General features: G+C 35.8%; 4 protein-coding genes across 4 annotated transcripts; 2 read left to right on the plus strand and 2 right to left on the minus strand.

Annotated features, from left to right (window-relative positions):
- The first annotated feature begins 4,767 nt into the window (after window positions 1-4,767).
- On the plus strand, window positions 4,768-5,639 carry LOC132631266 (uncharacterized). Its single transcript, XM_060346861.1, has 3 exons — window positions 4,768-5,096; window positions 5,201-5,228; window positions 5,349-5,639. Exons 1-3 carry the CDS (start codon window positions 4,768-4,770, stop codon window positions 5,637-5,639), a joined length of 648 nt encoding a protein of 215 aa, XP_060202844.1.
- Window positions 5,640-8,023: 2,384 nt separating this feature from the next.
- Window positions 8,024-8,763, minus strand: LOC132634105 (uncharacterized). The gene is made up of 2 exons (XM_060350407.1): window positions 8,221-8,763; window positions 8,024-8,144 (listed from the first exon to the last, which is right to left on the minus strand). The coding sequence occupies exons 1-2, from the start codon at window positions 8,486-8,488 to the stop codon at window positions 8,062-8,064; spliced, it is 351 nt and encodes a 116-aa protein (XP_060206390.1). The 5' UTR covers window positions 8,489-8,763; the 3' UTR covers window positions 8,024-8,061.
- Window positions 8,764-9,010: 247 nt separating this feature from the next.
- On the minus strand, window positions 9,011-12,472 carry LOC132631267 (uncharacterized). The gene is made up of 7 exons (XM_060346862.1): window positions 12,278-12,472; window positions 10,584-11,408; window positions 10,003-10,452; window positions 9,804-9,917; window positions 9,588-9,713; window positions 9,119-9,303; window positions 9,011-9,044 (listed from the first exon to the last, which is right to left on the minus strand). The coding sequence occupies exons 1-7, from the start codon at window positions 12,470-12,472 to the stop codon at window positions 9,011-9,013; spliced, it is 1,929 nt and encodes a 642-aa protein (XP_060202845.1).
- Window positions 12,473-18,026: 5,554 nt separating this feature from the next.
- On the plus strand, window positions 18,027-20,286 carry LOC132634106 (flavonol 3-sulfotransferase-like). The gene is made up of 2 exons (XM_060350408.1): window positions 18,027-18,184; window positions 18,898-20,286. Exon 2 carries the CDS (start codon window positions 19,008-19,010, stop codon window positions 20,004-20,006), a length of 999 nt encoding a protein of 332 aa, XP_060206391.1. The 5' UTR covers window positions 18,027-18,184; window positions 18,898-19,007; the 3' UTR covers window positions 20,007-20,286.
- The last annotated feature ends 1,041 nt before the right edge of the window (window positions 20,287-21,327 follow it).

Genomic DNA, 21,327 nt, shown 5'->3' on the forward strand with positions numbered 1-21,327 from the left:
CTATTCTATATATATCCACTTCAACTGTACATGGATAACAATGCAACTATCATAGAATTGTATTCAATCTGAATTATTCATTCATCTTTCCATTTCTTCCATTTGTGGATTACTTATATGCGTCGCTCTACTTAAAAAAAGTAAATATTTCATGCTACTCGCTTTTCTCTCTGACTTGTGAGCCAATGAATAAAAAAAGTCGGCACGTTTGAAATTCCGTCGTGGACCAGGGGGTAAGAATAACTTTTTTTTTTTTTTAAATGTTTTTATTACATAGGGGTTGGGGAAGAGGAAATGGGGAAGGGATTACAATGTGGGGATTCGAAACCTCACCAACAACGTGAAAGTTCAGATAGTCAACCAACTGATCTACTAAATCCCTACGGGGGTAAGAATAACTAATTAACAATTAGTTTGAATTTTTTTTGGACTCATGTTATTATAAAACATAATAGCTAATCAGCTGGAATGCCCAATTTAGCAGCCACAATTTATCTATTTATTTATTGGAACTGAAAAGGAAGAGGTCTTAAAACTAAAAAGTAATTACTCACTCAAATGTGTGGTTATTGTGGATTGATCGTAAAGAATGAATCTTGGGACCTAACTCAACCCAATAGGAGAATTGTCTAACTCCATATAAGGAGTCCACCCATCCCTTAAACCATCGATATGGGATATTTTACATTGATTGCCAAACTACTAGTTTCAAGCTTTAATTTTGCAGTATTTATTCTGAAACTTTTTAATCATCTTAGGTCATAGAGCATAAATATTTAGGACGTGTGGGAAAAGAATCTTTTTAGCATAATGCCACGACTAGTGAGGTTGAAATGAAAGAACATACTACCAAAAGGTTCTGTAGGGTCATAACTCACATGTGTCCTTCACGCTTAATAAGAAAATTGGATTCGAGCTCCGCGGATGAAATCATTTTTGGTAAAGAGTGTACGTGCTACAGTTGAATTTCTGGTATAAATTCAAGTTATCCGAATTCTAAAATGGATATTGAATATAGAATGAAACAAAATAAAAGCCTCTCTAAGTTGTTTGAGTAGAGGGTATATTCAGTACATTAGGTATCAAACATACAAAAACCATATAATGTGATTCATTATTATTGAATTTGTCAACTTTAATATAGGATGGTTAGCTACTGGTTGTAGCAGGTATGAACGAGGTTGTTGATATGTCAAACAAAAGGACAATGAAAATAATTCTTAATTGGAGTCAATTGTTGATCTTATTGCAGTTTGTTGGAAGCTTCGTATAGATGTTGGGACTACGAATTGTTGGGCTACAACCTACTTATAATCAATCATCCTGACTATAATTTCAAGATAAAATAGTTTTAAACCAAACGCTTCTGGGAGTTAGATTGGTTTGTGGGATAGAAGATTAACAATTTCTGGGGTAAAATATTGGATTATTTTCACGTTTAGTTCATTTTTTAATTTTAGAATTAATAATTTCAAAATTAGTTATACCGCAATTATAATATATTTTTTAATACTACTTCAATAGGGAACGTGAAATTTTATAGAAATAACAATCTCGGAATTACTACTTCCGAGATAACTATCAAAACGACCAGATGGTATTCTTCAAGACTCTTCTTCCAAAGTCCCTTCAAAAAACGTTAAAAATTGAAATAAAAATGTATTCCAACTTATTTAACATAAAATCACACATATTTTATAGGTAAAATTTCTCAAATGAGTACCTTATTGTAGCTTCCTACCATTTCTAGCTATCCTTTTTAATATTACCATTCGTAGCTAAAAATCAGCTGATTTGTGTATGTTTTCGGATGTATTTGTTGTCAGCAAATACATGAGCATACGGTAAAAAAAAGGAACAGGTTCCTTTATTTTAGCCTGTAACGGTGGTGGTATTAAATGAGAAATTAATATATTTTTTACCTTCTTTTTCACAAAATCAGTTGTAATATTCCCTTTCCTTACACGTATCTCTTCTTCCATGCATTCTTCAACATTCAAAACGTAAAAATTCAAATTTCAAATTAAATCTTCAACACATCTGAAAATACATTAACAAACACAAACACGTCAATCATCAGGTAATTCGTGCAAAAATACCATTTTTGATTTCACAAATTTCGTCTATTCAATTTGTATTTGTGTGATTTCAATTTTTTTCTTGGAGCATAATGTCAAAGTTGTTTTATTCTTCTAATTTTTTTTTCCTATCTTCATAACTGATATTCGAAAATAATGATGTAATATCATTGTAAACGTGTCAATGAATGAATAATGCCCTTGAAAATTTCGGTTGAAAGTATTTTAATGTACATGAATGGTTCGGAATAAAAAAAAAAGATCCAGTTCATGTCTTTTATTTTTCTGAATCTAAACTATGTATTTCTGAACTATGTAAACTGAACTAACTAAACTATGTATTTCTGAACTATCTAAACTATGTATTTCTGAACTATTTTCATATCAGTTGCAATTTATGCTAAACTATGTATTTCTGAAGTGTAATTCAATATGTGTATGTTATGTTTCAATATGTTTTCTCTTTGACATGTTCCAAAACCTTTTCGAAGTTTTCATCAATAACTTTGCGAAGATCCAGTTCATATCTTTTTTTTTTTCTGAATCTAAACTATGTATTTCTGAACAATGTAAACTGAACTATCTAAACTATCTAAACTATGTATTTCTAAAATATCTAACCTATGTATTTCTGAACTATCTAAACTATGTATTTCTAAACTATTTTCATATCACTTGCAATTTATGCTAAACTATGTATTTTTGAAGTGTAATTCAGTATGTGTATGTTGTATTTAAATTATTAGTGATTAAATCTAATTTGTATAAATTGTTCAAATTTGAACGTGAATCTTATGTAGGGCATACATATTACAGGTTTTATGTTGACACAGTGATTCGAGGATTTTTTTTTTTTATATATAAAATGGCCAATATTTCATCGTTGATTAGACACTCTGGTATTTGGAATGACGAGAATAAATACGTCAATTACAAAATCGATGCTGTGACTTTCAAGGAGTATTCGACGTATGAGGAATTGTTACAAACAGTTGCAACCCAATTGAATTTGGACAAGAAAATGAAAAACATAAGCATAAAATACATGGTTGAAGGTGATTATATTCCAATGAAAATTCACAATGACATGGGTGTTAGGGTGTATGTGGAACTGAAGAAAGAGAACAAAGCATTACCAATGTACCCATTATGTATCATTACAACTGATAGAAGCCTGGAGATATGTATATCGGATGAGAGTTGTGTTGAAGGTGATTATTTGCAAATCGGATACACGAATCAAACAGTTGGTTCCCGTGATTTGGCATCATCAAGTTGTGGAAAGGCTGATTTGTTATTCGAAAACAACAAGGGTATGGTTATTGATGACAAGAACCAAAAAGTAGTTGCCGTCGATCAAGTATACAAGGATAAAGATACATTAAAAGCTGTGATGGTGAATTATGTAATTACAAACAGGTTCAACTATCAGACAGAAAGGAGCAATGCAATAAGGTACTAAATGTGCATTTGTTTATGTATTTGCAACTGTGTGTTGTTATGTATTTGAACCGTGACAGTGTATGTTTGTTAATTTGTACGAGTGGAAGTATTTCTCAGCATGTGTATGTTTATTATAAAGTAGAATCAAAACTGATTTGTGTGTATTTGTACTCATAAATAATGTATTTGGTCTGGGTTGCATTTGATTAACTTATTTACATATGGTAAAATTACTCATCTGTCTTTTGTATTAATAATACAAGAATAAATACATTACTGATGTATTTTACATTAATGTGTGTTTTTTTTTCTTTTTTTATTTTTTGTTGTAGCTACACTAATGTGTGCGTATCAGGAAAGTGTGATTAGAAATTCAGGGCGTCAAGTGTTGGTAGGTCAGGAATGTTTAGAGTTAGGGAGTTTCAAGACAACCATACATGTCCATTAAAGGAAAAGGTTTATTCCCAATGCCAAGCTACAAGTCGGTTGATAAGTGGGATTGTCAAACCAAAAATATCAAAACATAAGAGGAAATATACGCCTAAAGACATTGCGGAGGACGTCAAAAATGATTTTGGAATGGATGTGTCGTACATGGTTGCTTGGCGGGCCAAAGAAAGGGCGATGAATGATTTAATGGGTGAACCGGCTGAATCTTATAAAAGACTACCTGGATATCTATACATATTGGATAAGACTTACCCGAGTTCACATATCAGAATGCGTAAAACCCGCGAAAATGAATTTCTGTATGTTTTTATAGCACTATATGCATTTATCAAAGGCTTTGATTATTGTCGGCCAATTGTGGTGGTTGATGGAAGCCACTTAAAAACACCATACAATGGAACATTTGTCTCGGCAAGCACATTAGACGGTGCAGGTATGTCAAAAAAATACATATTAATTTATTACCTCAATATATATTTCATATGTTTTGGACAAATACAAAATGTATTTTTTTTTCTTCTTAACTGTATCTCCAGGCAACATACTTCCCTTAGCATATGGTGTGATTGATTCTGAGAATGACAGATCATGGACGTGATTTTTTGAGCGTTTCAGAGAATCATATGGAATTAGAGAGAATATGTGTATCGTATCAGATAGGCATGAAAGTATAAACAAGGTTGTTTGTAGAATTTATCCAGAAGTTGCACATTATGCATGCATTTGGCATTTGTGGGGTAATGTATGTAAAAAATACAAGAAGAGCCATGATGTGTTGAGTCCTGGTTTTTATTCCATGGCAAAGGCATACACGCAGGATGATTTCAATGAGTTGATGGGAAAGGTTCAAAAGGTAGATATGCGCGTGGCAGAGTATTTGGAATCGGCTGGTAGAGACAAGTGGGCTAGATTGTATGCATCTGTTAACCGAGGGTGGACAATGACTTCTAACATAGCAGAGTGCATTAACCGACGTCTTCTAGCAGCTAGAGAACTGCCTATATATGACTTTCTCGAAGAAGTTAGAAGGATGTTTGCGAGATGGAATTACAATAACCGAAGAAATGGAACATACACGTTCACTACTCTCGGTAAAAAGCTTCAGGAGATGCTATCAATCAACGAGTATCTATGTCTATGAATGACGGTATGTTTCAGTTTAATGCTTGTTATAATTTATTTGGAAAACTTGTACTTGTACTAATCTGGTGTTTCTACACATTATATAGATATGTATTTGGTATCCATGAACAGTTAGTATTAATGTAAATTATATGAATCTTTGAAAATTGATATGTATTTGTTTAATGGTTTGTTCATTTATTTTAAAATTCTGATTGGTTCAATAACAAATACATGTAATATTTATTTTTTCAGGTAGAACCGTCAATCGAATTCGTGTACACAGTACATGATGGAGGACGGCGATTCATTCTTAATTTGAATAGCAAAACTTGCAGTTGTCGTATATTTCAACTAAATGAAATCCCCTGCCCACATGCATGGGCTGCCATTAAAAAGAAAAATCTGGTTGCTGAGGATTATTGCTCTGATTTGTTCAAATCGGAGACCGTGTTGAATACATATGATGTACCTGTGGATCCTCTACCCGACGAGCGTGAATGGAACATTCCCAAAAACATCTTGGAGGATGTGGTTTTGCCATAAAGATACAAGAGACCGCCTGGTAGGCCAAAGAAGAGGCGTGATAAGCCTTTAAGTGAATTGTTGTTTGGAAAGAGCAGACATGCTTGCAGTACTTGTGGACAACTTGGGCACAACAGACGTTTATGTATTTTTGAGCCTCTGAGGAAGTGAATTTTTCTTGTGTTCCTATCCATTTAACTTTATTAGCGAAGATAGATTGGTTATTTAAGTATTTGAACACTTGTGTCAAAAACTTCTATTGACACATGTTGTAGTATTATAGAAATTTTTGCAATGAAATGAATGTCCCATTCAAAATGATCTTAATTGAATTTTTTTTCCCCGATACGTATGGTGTTTTTTTCAACTTCAAAAAATACTGCGTACTTGGTAAAATAACATACATATTATATCTGTAAAAATGATAAAGTTTTTTTTATTTTGGATTTTTTTTGGATTAGAGGCTCGTAGTTGTGCTGGTAATGTCAACTAAACATTATGTATTTGTTGGCCTTCTGAAAATTGTATAAACTGTAATAGAACATAAATGTTTTTTGTGATCCTGGTGTCTGAAATTACACGGTAATGTTCATGTATTTTTAACACAAAAAAAAACAACCCATGTTCCGGTTAGACAATGGTGATGTCTATTCAACCTCGTAACACAACATATGTTGCATAAAAACGTACGTATTGTTTCCGAAACTAAAACAAAAATGAATAAACTTTACTAAAACATACGTATTTTGTGAACCTGGTCAATTAAACATACATATTTTGTGAACCTGGTGAATAAATGTATTTGTGGATTCATGATGTCACATTTTACTGTATTTTTTCCAAACTTCAGATTTATTTGACAATATATGGAACTAAGTACATCAAACATATGGAACATAAAACCCCTGAAATTTCTTTGGTTAAATGATAATTATCCAACATAAGTCAAAATACATCTAAAAACATCATATTGTTTGTTGTAATGAAAAAAAGGACAAAAAACATCGAATGCACGAATAATATTTATCAAACATCAATTGCATCTACAGTGTCGTAATCGATTGCTGGCCTAATCGGTCTTGGTGGAACTTCATTATCACTCTCTGCTTTGTCAGCAACCTTGCCTTCAGCGTAGTCCCATAAGAGTGCACCGTATCTCATACGCTGCATGTGTGCATCAATGACATCTGAAATCCTTTCACCCGATGTCAAATACTCAGCATATGCTGCCACGAAGACACCACAGTCCCTAAAAAAAAAAAAAAAAAAAAAAAAAGATAAGAACTTATATTAGAAAATATATGTTTCAAGTTCTAAATAAGGTATCTCAAGTTCAAACAACTCATGTATTTTAGAAGAATAATAAATTGATATCATATATCATGTATTTGATACACTATGATATTTTTAAAAATATATGTCTACAACTTACGTGCTACCAGCAGTTTGATGCGGTAGATTATCAACATAGACAACTTCAAGGATATCGATCTGTCCCTTATCCGCATATGCTGGGTCTTTCACCAAATCTATGCTTTTCTTTATTTACATAGAATCCAGCCAGATGTAGGAAATGTGGCAGAAGTGTAGCAAACTTTTTTATTTCATTCCTAACAACTACGTTGTGCTCGGCTGATTGATACGAGTTGTAAACATACAGACGCCCGTACATTTTTAAAAAAAATAAAAATAAAAATTCAGCGGTAAAATAATGAATGAAACACTAATGATAAAATATTTAATTCATCATTAAAAATACCTGTTCTTGAATGAAAGGAGTACCAATAACCAATGCTTTTCTTCTTGTATATTCACCGGTATTAGCACGTTGTCAACCGTATGCCACGGGACATTGGCAATAAGCCTGTGGCCCTTAACATACTCAATCAATACTTGCTCTTCATTTTCCACATTTGTCTAGGTTTCAACATTGTGATATGCGTGGTGGACCACATCAATTCTCTACTTGAATAGGCAGTCAACAGTGGTGAAGCTGAAATTGTTCCTTTTATCATACTTTCCTTTCTTCCGAAAGTAATAGAAAATGACGTCAATGTGCTGGAATTGTCAAAAATACTTCAATTAGATCACATTCAAATACATAAAAACATTTTAGTAACAAAATGTGAATTTCATTACTGATAAAAATCACCTCGTCATTCCAAAGCTGACCATCCATTGATAACAGGTAAAACCAGTTCTTATCATTGACAGTTGTGATGCCAAAATTGAATTTGACTCCATTGTCAAAAACTGCCATTTTTTTTTTGTAATGGTCTTCGTAGTTCTTTCTGCGGCAACAAAACAAACAAATACATCAACTTATTCACAAAAATCATGCGGAATCACTATATGTAATACTGGGTTAAAAACATACTTGCTGTCGTGCCTCACAAGCAGACCATTTCGAAGCCAAATACGGTATTCATCCACAATCTGTACATCAAGTGGACCAGTAATATGATCTTGCTGGAATGGATATTTTTTTATCAAACACATGAACATGATCCTTTCCCGAACTACTACCTGTGTATTTGGTCTTTAAACATTAACAGTTGCAAATTAAAAAAACAAACAAGTAAATTAAAAATTAGATAGATACCAAAATCTGTCACAAACGGTGAAGACTTGTATTTACTGGGGCGTGTAGCTCGTGTGACTGATGGATGTAACATGATTTCTTTCCCTGGGGTTTGGCTTGGTAAATACTCATCAAGCAACAACCACTGAGACAACGGCTGCGTGTTACAAACTGCTGCCTGGGGTTCCTCTAAGACAGTTGAGCTGGTGTTTTCCTCGGTTTTTTCCTCATGAACTTGTTCGTTTATCATTTCTGATTCTGCTATATTTGCTAGCACCTGTGCGATCATCTACTCAAAAAAATACAAAAAAGAAACATTATTCAATCACTTGTATGATACATTTTTAAAAAGAAAAAATGGCTGAATCAGAATTCGTTTATTTCGAACCTCGGAATTATTTGAATCATCAGAACATTTTTGCTCTTCCACAGTATGTTTCCCTGTTTGATCAGCCGAACGTTCAACCGAAGTCTTCGGTTCTCCTGAAAGATCACCTCCTTCTGCAATCTCTTCGGTTGAAGCTTCCATCGTATCGCCGCTCTCATTGCTAATATCAACTTGAATATCCGGTGCAAGACCCTTTTCCTTAAAAAAAAACACAGGCCAAAAGTCTATAAAATACATGAATCTAATAGATAAAAAACTATATTAAATACATAAATACATGAGAACCTATTTGTTGATGATGTCCAAAAGCAGTAAACAAATACATAAGGAAAATAGTGAACAATCATGCTGTCAAACAAACAGTACACAAAAAAAAATACATGACACTACTGTTTTTCATATTAATATCAAATACATAACATTTTAAAGTCCAGTAGATCCCAAATTTTCATCATACCTGAATTATATTTTTTTTTAAAATAACATATAAAAATGAGTAAAAATGGTAAATACATTAAAAAAAAAATATACCTCTGTTGGATCAGCCGGACGTTCAACCGAAGTCTCGGTTCTGCTGAAAAATCACCTCTTCCGATCTCTTCGGTTGAAGCTTTCAGCGTATCGCCGCTATCATTGCCAATACCGACTTGAATATCCGGTGCAAGACCCTTCTCCTTATAAAAATCACAGGCCAAAAGTATATAAAATACGTGAATCTAATAGATAAAAACAATATTAAATACATAAATACATGAGAAACTATTTGTTGAAGATGTCCAACCGCAGCAAACAAATACATAAGGAAAACAGTGAACAGTCATGCTGTCAAACAAACAGTACCCAAAAAATACATGACACTACTGTTTTTCATATCAATATCAAATACATAGTATTTTAAAGTCCAGTAGATCCCAAATTTTCATCATGCCTGCATTATATTTTTTTTAAAATAACATATAAAAATGAGTAAAAAATGATAAATACATTAAAAAAAATATACCTCTGTTGGATGCACATCACCCGTATCAGTCTCCATGTGAATATTGTCACCATGGTCCATGTAATTATCAGCTTGTTGATGTATGTTGCCATCATGTAAAGGAACATGAGTTTTACTGTCATCATCCTAAAAAAAATGATGTATTTGTTAGATACATATGCTTCCTACTTCACACTAAAGGCAATCGTTTCAATATGTATTTATTGATTTTTTTACCTTTTCTGAGTTTTGTTTCCCTTTGACATGTTCCAAAACCTTTTCGAAGTTTTCATCAATAATTTTGCGAAGATCCTTGAGCTCAGTAAAAACATCCTTGAATTCAGCAAGCACCTAAATGGTAAAAACAACAAATTCATTGTAAAAATTCTTATTTGTTGTAGTTTGATGAATATCAAAATAAAATTAAAAAACTTACTTCCTGCTTAAATTGATTAAGTTCCTGCCTCAAACTTGTGAGGTCAACTGGTTTGCTGGTGGATACGTCGTCAACAGGAACGCGGTGGACACTTGGAGCAGCTTTTTCTTTTTCCTTTGATTGAACCGGCTTATCTACCACCGAAGCAGATTTTTTAGATGATTGTCCAACTGTAGAATTTTTTGGGATTGTGGTTGGTGACTTCTGAACAAGCAATGCTGTCGTCGACATCTTCCTAGGCTTCTTGTGCGGTGGAGATTTTGAAGCATCGTTCTTTTGAGTTTTCTTGGCAGCAGCAACATGGGGAGGTGTTGTGGTAAAATCTGCATATTCATTTTCCTCTTGGTGTATTTGGGGTGGTGGTGCAAGTCTGTTGACCAGGTATGCACGCAGACCAAGCTTCTCAACCTCTAACATGGTCGGAACAATGTTGTTGAATTTAAGAATGTCCTGCACATAATATATTGTGAACTGTCAGTTTAGAACCTCTCTGTATTTTACAAATACACAGCAGCTAAAATACACAAAATGCACGTGTAAAAAACTAGTTGATAGGCATATATTTAATGTAAGTATTTTACCTCACCGTCCTTAAACATGCCCAACATCAAGTAGTTAACTGATGGCTTTTGGTTCACTGTTCTCCAATTAAACATTCTTGGGATTCGGCTTCTGGTTTTAAACATTAAATTAGGGTCAACATTAGAGCAGCACTCATATATCCACACTTGCATAGCAAAAGGAAAACCCCGTAGACAATAAAACTGCTTCGGCTTGTCCATCTTGTGCTGAATACTCTTAATCAAATCATCAAATGCTTCCTTACCCCATGTATATTCATTGTACTGTTCACTCTCCACCAAGTCAAAATGATGTCTTGGGATTGTGACGTTCCTCTTTTCACTTGAAAGTATGTAATTATGAATGAAATACAGGATCGCAATCTTTACAGCATCTTCATCTGCGTTATCACCAACACCCCAACCCTTGTCTTCAAAGCACTTATTTAAAGTCATCTTTAAAACACTATTACCAGAACCACCGAAATATTCATCCAACAATCTGTTAGGACCCTCGTCAAAGGCAACTTCATCCCCGTAACACTTTAAACCAGTAATTAAAGCAAATTCAAAAAGACCGAATGTCAATTTCGTCCCATTAATATCGATAACAAACGCATCGCTATTACTACGCTTCAACTCCCAAACCATAAAACACCTAAATAACTGACCCTGCACCTCAGTGTCAACTTGCATCTGCATATATTGTCCAAAAATAGTTTTGGAAAATAGCTTGAATTGTCTATCAGTTAGTTTGTCCTTCAACTCATCTTTAATGTTATGGTTCATATATGAAGCATAACATATCAGTTGAATGGGGAGACGTTTAACCAGGAATTTGGAGGCCTGAAAGTTTGAATATAATGGTAACACATGAGAATCAAAAAATATATAATCATACATAAACCTGTTATTAATTAAAAAAAATACACAGATGTGAGGAATTACAAATACATGATACATGGTTGATATTTTGATAACAAAAATGGTTAGTGAAATACATGACACAGTTGTATGTATGTTTCATATACAAAACTAATTCAAACAATACAAAAATACATACGAATGCTATCCCATATGAATTGTTCAGATCAATAAATACATGCAAACAAAAAATAGTTATTAAGATGTTTAGCTGACAAAAGTTGAAAAAATACACCTTTTATCTGACACATACACATGCCTGCTTTTTAAAACATACATAACCTGTTATTAATTTGAAAAAATACACAAATGTGAGGAATTACAAATACATGATACATAGTTTGATAATTGATAACAAATATGGTTAGTGAAAATATATGATACAGTTTTATGTATGTTTCAAATACAAAACTAATTCAAACAATACAAAAATACATACGAATGTTATCCCCTCTATTAATGAATTGTTCAGATCAATAAATACATGCAACTATACTTACGGATGCGGTCAAAAATACATGAATCATTAACCGAATTTGGGCAACATGTAAAATACAATTTTATTCACAAATATATATATATATATATATATATATATATATATATATATATATATATATATATATATATATATATATATATAAAATCAAAAAATACCTGTTTGTTCTTAGTTAATTATTGTTCTCCGGTATCTGTCTCTACAACATTCTTCCCTTAGCTACTATAAGCAACATCATATGTTTTTCTCCTCTTTGTGGCAGTATCAAAATCATTTTTTTTTTCAAATTAACAGTTGAAGGATTTCTGATTCTGGCAGGATCATGGATTTTCTTAGATCTCCTTTCAACAACCAATTTCTCAGCAGAAGCTGCATCAACATCATGTTGTTGCTGAGAAATACCCAAATCAAAAGAAGGGGAATCTAAATTTTGAAGAGTATATGGGATACCTCTTGTAACCCTACCAGATATGCTTTCATCCGCCATTAATTGATGTTTTTCACTACTCGAATTGGGAAAACCTAAGCATTGAAAGTTAAATTTTTTGAAAAAAGTCAAAAATATTGAATTAAATTGACCAAAATACACAAAATAATGAAAACTTACACAAATACACAGCCACCCACGAATTTCGGCACAATAAATTGTAGTGGAATCGTGCTTGATGGTAATGGATAGATTCTGAGGAGAAAAAAACGGCTAAAATTAATGGAAAGGGAGAGAGCAACTAATGTATACTACGTGAGTTTCAAAAATGGAAAATCGGGATAGTGTTTACCTTTATTTACGGTGTATTTGAGAACTGATAAGTGCAAGTTACTGTTGTATCTAGAATGGGTAATTTAGAAAATTAATTAGCTATTATTATTAATTTTAATAAAAGGTAGTTATTTGTTACGCCCCGTATTTTTATACATTGGAACAACCCGGATGAACTATGATAATTTAAGGCCAAGATTATTCCGGGATTTGAAGTCGGGACTTTTGATCATTTGATTTTATTTTGAGATATAAGTTATATATGAAATTGATGGCATTGAACACTTAGGAAAAATTGGGACCAAAATCTATAATATTGGAATTTAAAATGTTGTACAAGAATGCCATGGTGGCCATGTAAATGGGATTGGACCCACACATTGTGTGGCCAAATTTAATTGGTCCAACACATTAAGTGGGCCAAAGTTAATATAGACATTTTGTGGGACTAAATAGATGACTAAGTAGTCATCTTCTCTCATTTTTCAACACTTACAAAATATCAAATAGTGAGAGCTCCACCTCCCCCCACTGTTTTCGGCCAAGGCAAGAGCAAATCAACCCCCATTTTTAGCTTCTCTAAAATTGATTCCTTGGTGTAGATCAACTATATTGAAGTCCCTAAGTAGCGTGGAAGAGTTGTTTGAGTCATCCAACCACTAGTTGTGCCCAATTTCAAACCCTAACTATTGAAGGAAGTGAATAACAAAGGTAAGATTTCATCTTGTTTATGTACTGTGAATCTTGTATGCCTATAGTAGTAGGTTAAAAAGGATGAATATCATGAAATATAGTGTGTTGGAAGTGAGTTGGGTGTGTGGTGCTTGAGCCGTGTAAATGGGTGTTTGTTGTGTTGTGTTGAAATTATGAATTAATGCCTAGTTAGTTTATTATGATCATTGTAGGGTGAAGAACGATTGAGAATCATCCATATATGTACGTTTGTAGTGTTGGACGAAACGGGTCACATTATATGACAATGGACGAATTAATATCGCTTAATGTTTTAGTCGTCGTCGTTGTGAATTCTATGTTGGAAATAAACGTTTATTAACTCAAATTGATATTGTGATTGTTGCGGACTAATTTGGGTGCTATTGTACATTTAATGTGAATTATTTATTGATGAGAATAGCTTTGTTAGAATGTGAATTTTTGGGTACAACTCATGGTTTGGAAATGAGGAGCATGATATAGGGGTGTCTCGGGTTGGGGGCTGAATTCGGCTGAATTGGAGAAAAACATTTGGGTTGTTGGGAATGTTGTATGAATTGCTTAGAATGTCTTTAAATATTGTTAGTATGTGGGCGTATAAGCGTCGATTTTGGCTTGAAGGTAAGCCGTCGAAACAAATAATTGGAAAGTTGTGGGAAGATGTAAAAGAAAGCTATAAATGTTGTTTTGCCCTTCGAATTGGTTATCGATGTTACTAGGATGGTTATTGTGGTTGTTGTTGTTGATTTTGAGCGAGTTAAATTCTCGGGGTAGCCTATTTACAGGGGAAATGCTGCCCGGATTTCTGTAGAATTAAGGGCGAAATTGGAATTTAATGCCCAAAAAGTCTTTAGCTAATGTTTGGCATTTTATGGCTTGTTTGTAGACCTTGGGCAGCCCGAATCATAGGTTGGGCTTAGCTTGAGTTCGATCATATTGGAGAGCGTTTGAGGTATGTAAAGCAACCTTCCTTCTTTTGGCATGCCTTAGTTTCACATAGGCTAGATTAGAGCTTTAAGGGAATTCCAAATTCGAGTTCCGAGCATGTTATGATCCATATATATATTCTTTGGCACTTTTATGTATGTTTTTTTGAAATATGAACCATGATGTATTTGAAGTAATCGCTTTCCGAAATTCGCATAGAAAATGTTCACTTTAAGGAATTTTGTAATATCTGAATGCCATATTTTTCACATAGAGGCTCGGATCGCTCCAATAATTTTTATAGGAGTTTGCTTGATGTATAATGGGTATGTTTTTCATAGGCGGGCTCAGTTCGGGTCTATACTCGTCCGTGGGTCCCGCGACGCCCTTTATGTAAATTCGACAACTTTGAATCAAAAAGTGATAATTATTATTCCGATTTCGAATATGACTATTTTACTTATCCTTCGAATTTATAATAATGATTTTATGCATATGATTCCTCACTACTCCGCTCGTTCCTACTATGATATCGTTCGCCGGTTCCCGGGCCGGTTCTGTTGTCGTGCGCTTTTTGATACATTCCGGTGTTATGCTGTGTTTATGGTTCACCGTGCTCCTCGCTCGAGGGCCGGGTTCCACTTATGTTGGCGTTATGCTGTGTTTGGCGTTATGCTGTGTTGTGATGTGTGACGGGGATTCGGAGATTTGAAACTTTCTGGTGTTATGTTGTGTTGTGGCGCCATCGACAGGCGGGCGACCACATTTTCCAGTGCCCTATGCATAATTTATACTTTGGAAATAAACATTTTGATATGTATTATTTTCTATATATCTGATTCGATTATTATTCAGATTTATTTCTGTACCTTCTGCTTTGCATACTCAGTAAATATTTCGTACTGACCCCCTTCTCCTGGGGCTGCGTTTCATGCCCGCAGGTACAGACGCACAGCCTGGTGATCCACCTGTTTAGGACACCCTTTCTGCTATTCGGAGTGCTCCTCTCTTTCTGGAGCTTATACTTTTGGTATATATATTTATTAGTGCATTTGTATATATTCGTTCATGGGTACGGCGGGGCCCTGTCCCGTCATATGATTCTGTCGGTCTGTTTAGAGGTCTGTGGACATGTTTGTGGGTTAGGGTCTTTCTGTATAGATGTATGTACATGTCGTTTGGGCGATCCCATACGCCGAGGCGGCCGGTCCGCATATGTTGTTTGGGCGATCCTATACGCCGAGGCGGCCGGTCCGCATATGTTTATATATTGCTTGGTTAGCCCTGTGTGGCTTTTGTTGGTATTTTCTGCGTACAGGGTATATTGGATAGTCCGTAAAACAAAGGAAACTCTGCCGAAATTTTCTGGAAATTACCTAAATTTGAAATAAAGTCTTGTCGGCTTCCGCCATATACTAGAATGAGTTGATAGAATTTGAGATAATATTTGATAGATGGGTTCGGGTGCCCAGATCGGGCACTAGTCACGGCCTACATGGTTGGGTCGTGACAGAAGTGGTATCAGAGCGGTTTGTCCTCGGAGTGTCCACAGATCGTGTCTAGTAGAGTCTTGTTTATCGGTGTGTTGTGCACCACATCTATAAACAGGAGGCTACAGGACATTTAGGATGTTGTCTTTTCTTCTGATCTTAGATCGTGTGATAGAATTGTGCTATTAGGATGATTCTGTTTTGATCTGTTGTTGTTTTTCTTTCAGTGATGCCTCCGAAAATGGCGACGGCCGCCCAGAAGAAAAAGGGCGTAGTAGGAGAGACCAGCCGGGCTCAGAAGGGTACTCGGACCCTTGCTCAGATGATGCGTGATATTACGTCCCGGCCAGCCGACTCTGCTACGTCTTCATCGTCAGAGGAGTCTGGAGCAGCTTCACCATTAGCTCCAGGGGCTTCAGCTCCCGCGCCTCCAGCTCCTCAGCCAGGGGCGGAGGACAGGACACTGAGAGAGGCTGTGCAGTTATTGACCACTCTGGTAGCGGGACAGGCTCGCAGACGCGGGCGGAGAGATGATGATGATGACGATAGGCGTGACAGCCTGAGGGTTCGAGAGTTTCTATTATGTGGCCCTCCAGAGTTTTACGGGTCTAAGCCCGACGAGGACCCCCATGACTTTATTCGGGGGATGCGGCGCTCACTAGATTTGGTCAGGGCTTCAGAGACTGAGTCTGTTGAGTTGGCTTCGCATAGACTACGGGATGTTGTTGCTCACTGGTATGAGTCCTGGGAGCTATCCAGGGGTGAGGGTGCTACCCCAGCTACTTGGGACGAGTTCGTGACTGCTTTCACTCACCACTTTTTTCCCCCAGAGTTACGGCGGGCGCGGGTTGACCGATTTTTGCATCTGCAGCAGAGGGGTCGGAGCGTCCGTGAGTATAATATGGAGTTTGATTCTTTGGCCCGGTATGCACCTGCCATAGTAGCAGATATGGCCGATCGGATGCACAGATACGTGATGGGGTTAGACCGCTATTTGATTGATGGCTGTATGGCGGTGGCATTGCAGGCAGACATGGATATTGCCCGACTACAGGCTTATGCCCTGGGTATGGAGGACCGACATAGAGCTGATTATTCTAGCAGAGATCGGGACAGGAGGCCGCCCAAGAGGGCCAGATTCGCAGGTTATTCTGGAGATTCTCGAGGCGGACAGCCTCAGCAGCAGCAGTCAGGCAGACATCCTCCTCCGTCAGGCCGGGGTACACAGCCAGCCGGTAGGAGATTTGACAGTGCAGGACAGTCTGGGGCCGGTCAGAGCTCCAGAGCATCAGGGTCACAGATAGCTAGAGGTCCCAGCCAGTCCAGACCACCCAGGCCCCGTTGTTCCCATTGCGGGAAATCGCACCCGGGAGAGTGTTATCGACTTACTGGAGCCAGTTTTTCATGCGGTGGTCAGGGCCATCTTATGCGAGATTGTCCGTTGGCGAGCGGTTCTGGTAGTGTGGCTCAGCCGACGGGGTCAGCCGCTGGTTCATCATCTGCTCCATCAGTTGCACGCCCTGCGGGACGAGGTATGCCTGCACCGGCGGGACGCGGTCGAGGTCGTGGCAGTGCTTCAGGTTCTAGCGGTCCTTCGAACCGCATTTATGCCTTAGCCAGCAGACAGGACCAGGAGGCTTCGCCTAATGTCGTCACAGGTATATTACTGGTTTTCTCTCGTGATGTGTATGCATTGATTGATCCTGGTTCTACATTATCATTTATATCTCCACTCGTTGCTGATACAATTGGGAAATGAATTTTTGACCCTTTACAATTTTTTTTAGTTTTATGGCCTTTTTTACAAGATATCTTTATTTTTTACACAGAAGAGATCTGAAAAAGACATTTTCTGCTATTCAAATTGTAAGAGACCAAGAGATCTTATTTCCTCTCATATTTACCATGATACCCATATTAGTACATATTTTTTAGTCGACTTGAAAAATGATTTGGAATTAGTAATTAATGTTACGAGTAAAACAGAAAAAAAGAGATTGTCTTGATATACTAAAAGTGAAAATGTATTTTTTAAATACTGGACAAGTAAAATTATTTTTAAAAATATTTCTTAACGATAATTTGAAAGAGAGGGACTATAAGTAAATTTTCGTCTGATGCTTGGATTATTTATTTATTTATTTATCTTCCTGAAGAACCATTTTTGCAGAATTTAAGTTGAACCACCAGAAAATAGTTTGAAATAATTTTCGATTTGTTGAAGAGAAAGTGACAAAACCATTTGTTCTTCCACAATCTCTCTATTTCTCAGGCGAATTTCACGATCTCGCCGCAAAAAGTATATGCAGTACATTCCTCATTTGATGATCCAAAATCCCTAAATTAAACCCTTTCGTTAATTAGCAGTGACGTTTGAATGTCCGATAATTGTTACATTTCGTAGAATTAAACTCCGGTCTTCTGAGACATTATAGTTGTGGATCCTGAAATTGTATCTTCAACCTAGTTTTCTTATAGTTGCAAATATTTTAAGACCTAAATACCATATGACCATCTACTTTACAAAATATGTACACACTATATAAGTAGTGTATAAATATACATATAATATACATAACATATACATCCGAAGTGTATAGGTAGTATATACTTCGGCCATGTTGGTAAACTAGTTGGCCGAAGGGTACATTTACGGAAGTTTTCCATGTTATAACTGGAAACTCCTTGTATCTGATGGACTGCTAGTGTGGTAGGTTTGTGAACATAAAAATAGGAATTTCCTCGAGTAGATTTTGTTGTCTGAATGATTAACTTAATGCTGTGCCAGTCATTAGGGGAAAAAATTATGCAAGGAAATTGGATAATAATAGTACAGTCTACATTGTTTAGTACCTAGCTAAGTTAAAAGTAATATTGGAAGTATTATATATTATGGTGAACTGCATTCTTAAATCATCTCGATTATGAAAATGTTGCTTCAGATCGCAAATCATAGCGCAGTACTGATTGCGACACTTGGAACAACATAAGATTAATTAACCATTCTGATCATTCCTTCAGTTATCTCATAACAAAGACGGACAACCCTTTGTTGATGAGTGGGTGCAGCTCCGGATCGAGCTGGTGAACACGGATTTTGGTTTAGATTTTATCAGATTCCGACCTCCTCCATGGATATGTCGAGTTCCCATTATTCTCAGTGTGAACACGATGATGAATACAAGAAAGATGATCAAAATGACAGTGATATGCTCACAGCTCTATCCAAAGAAAAGGGTTGGATCACTGAATATCTTTACCAATACAAGTCCTTTTGGTTTACTCCGGCAGCTATTAAAGGAGTTCAGAAGGCGCAACAACGCTTCGAAGCTCAATCCATAGATATTCTTCTAGCTACTTTCCCAAAATCAGGAACAACATGGTTCAAGGCCCTTATCTTTTCCCTCATGAATCGTGATCGATTCGATTTCTCCTCGCACCCTTTACTTACCAAGGGCCCCCACGATTGCATTCCCTTCTTGGAATCCATCATACAAGATGAAACTTCCTACCAAGATTATCGAATTTCGTGTTCGCCACGTTGCCTTCTTGCAACCCACATTCCTTACTCTTTGTTACCAGCATCTGTGATGTCTTCCGGGAGCAAAATTGTGTATGTTTTTCGCGAGACCAAGGATGTTCTCGTTTCAAATTGGCATTATATGAAAAAATTAAGTGTCAAAGATCTACCTTCTTTTCCAATCGAAGATGCGTTTGATCTGTTTTGCAAAGGGGTATCACATTATGGACCCTTCTGGGATCATGCGTCGGATTATTGGAAGGCAAGCTTGGAAAATCCAGACAAGGTACTGTTCTTGACTTACGAGAACATGAAGAAAGATCCCATTGTCTGTCTTACCAAATTGGCCAAGTTCTTGGATAAGACATTTTGCTTAGAAGAAGAGAGAGAAGAGGTTGTGCAGGAGATTGTAAAGCTTTGTAGCTTTGAGAATTTGAGCAGCTTGGAAATAAATCAGACTGGAGTGCAACATTTCAGTCCACAATTTTCTGTTGAGAACCGGCATTTCTTGAGGAAAGGTCAAGTTGGAGATTGGAGAAACCATCTGACAGTAGAGAGGGGCGAACAGCTGGATGAAATCACTAGGCAGAAGCTTTGTGGACTAGTTTGATAGGAAGTTTGTTTCTCTATACAAAACCCTATAGCACCAAGGTATAAGTTGGTGATTTACTGTCTATGTATAGTCCCGAGGCAGAATTGTTAGTCAAACATATGCAAATATAATTGTTCTGCAGTTGGTGCAATTGTCAAGTGATTTTATCCCATTGAGCTTTCATTTCAAAAAGAATTACATCACACATATTAACAGCAGTAAAAAAAAATCGAAAGTTCTTATGCATTGTCTAAGTATTAATCGTACAAATGTAAGGCAATAATCAAAACTTCATCCCTTCTGTGGAAAATGAACCAGAAAAGGTTCTTGGAGTTCTCAATAGTAAGTTTGTCAGGTCAAGAAATGATCACTTTGCACACGACTTGGATGGGGAAAGGTTAATTAGGAATAATTAATTTCCTCTCATCATATGATGGGTGCAATTCAAGAAAGGAAAAGCTAAGGCGGGAAAGAAATACTTGCCCACACGAGTATTATATAGTCCAGGAATTATTCAGATAACACAACAAAAGAGAGTAACACAACACAAGACAGTGGAACTGGAAGACAGGTATTTCAGTTTATATTCTGTATCTTGATATTGCTAATTGTCTAGATGAGATGTTAGCTGTTTTTCGAATTGCTTCTGCATTTATAGCATGCTATTTTCCAATAGGCAGAACCAATACTTTTACTAAAAAAGTTAAAATATAAAAAATAAATACGCAAAAAATGAAGTAATTGCACACATTAAAAGAGATAGATTAGATTTAGTTGTTCAAAGAAACCTCACAGATGTAGAGGTTTTTCGCATAGATTGAGATGCAACTAGATTTCCTGTTTTGTCGGAGGCTTTCATAACACCCTTTCTAGATGGTGATTGCGGAATTAGGTGCTCTCTAGGTGTTATATGGTTGTTTGTTAATGGTAATCTTTCATAGTTGTAACCCAAAAAAAAAAAATGTCAAAAAGAATTTTACATAATATATATAAAAATAATTTATCGATTTACATGATATAATTTTCCAACAAAAGGCTCCGCCATGTAGGGACTACAACTCTACAAGTTGATGGAATACAATTATAAGGCAGTAGGTTAGTTCTGAACTTAAGATTTACCATTTATTAAATCTTTTTCAAAATCTGAACTTTAGTTTTAGATTTTTCTGTTTCCAAAAACCTTACTAATTCGTCTGATATGAAGGTAAACACTTATGTGAAAGTTAGTTTGTTTGGAAATGTTATATCTTGAAATATTCAATTTTGACATTTTTCAGTGCTGAGTATGAAGTTCCTCATACAGTTAATCCTATTGGTATAGGATAAAATATACAACAAC

The sequence above is a fragment of the Lycium barbarum genome, chromosome 3, assembly GCF_019175385.1.
Source record: "Lycium barbarum isolate Lr01 chromosome 3, ASM1917538v2, whole genome shotgun sequence".
Lineage (NCBI taxonomy): Eukaryota > Viridiplantae > Streptophyta > Magnoliopsida > Solanales > Solanaceae > Lycium > Lycium barbarum.

What these genes read in the sequence shown, in the direction of transcription:
- LOC132631266 (XM_060346861.1), top strand. Translation starts at nt 4,768, where the DNA reads ATGGCAAAGGCATACACGCAGGATGATTTCAATGAGTTGATGGGAAAG. An exon ending in GAGATGCTATCAATCAACGA is followed by an intron (nt 5,097 to 5,200) that starts GTATCTATGTCT and finishes CACATTATATAG; the next exon opens with ATATGTATTTGGTATCCATG. An exon ending in TTGGTATCCATGAACAGTTA is followed by an intron (nt 5,229 to 5,348) that starts GTATTAATGTAA and finishes TTATTTTTTCAG; the next exon opens with GTAGAACCGTCAATCGAATT.
- LOC132634105 (XM_060350407.1), bottom strand. Translation starts at nt 8,488, where the DNA reads ATGATCGCACAGGTGCTAGCAAATATAGCAGAATCAGAAATGATAAAC. An exon ending in ACCGTTTGTGACAGATTTTG is followed by an intron (nt 8,145 to 8,220) that starts GTATCTATCTAA and finishes CCAAATACACAG; the next exon opens with GTAGTAGTTCGGGAAAGGAT.
- LOC132631267 (XM_060346862.1), bottom strand. Translation starts at nt 12,472, where the DNA reads ATGGCGGATGAAAGCATATCTGGTAGGGTTACAAGAGGTATCCCATAT. An exon ending in GCATGTTTAAGGACGGTGAG is followed by an intron (nt 10,453 to 10,583) that starts GTAAAATACTTA and finishes TATTATGTGCAG; the next exon opens with GACATTCTTAAATTCAACAA. An exon ending in GGAAACAAAACTCAGAAAAG is followed by an intron (nt 9,714 to 9,803) that starts GTAAAAAAATCA and finishes CATTTTTTTTAG; the next exon opens with GATGATGACAGTAAAACTCA.
- LOC132634106 (XM_060350408.1), top strand. Translation starts at nt 19,008, where the DNA reads ATGGATATGTCGAGTTCCCATTATTCTCAGTGTGAACACGATGATGAA.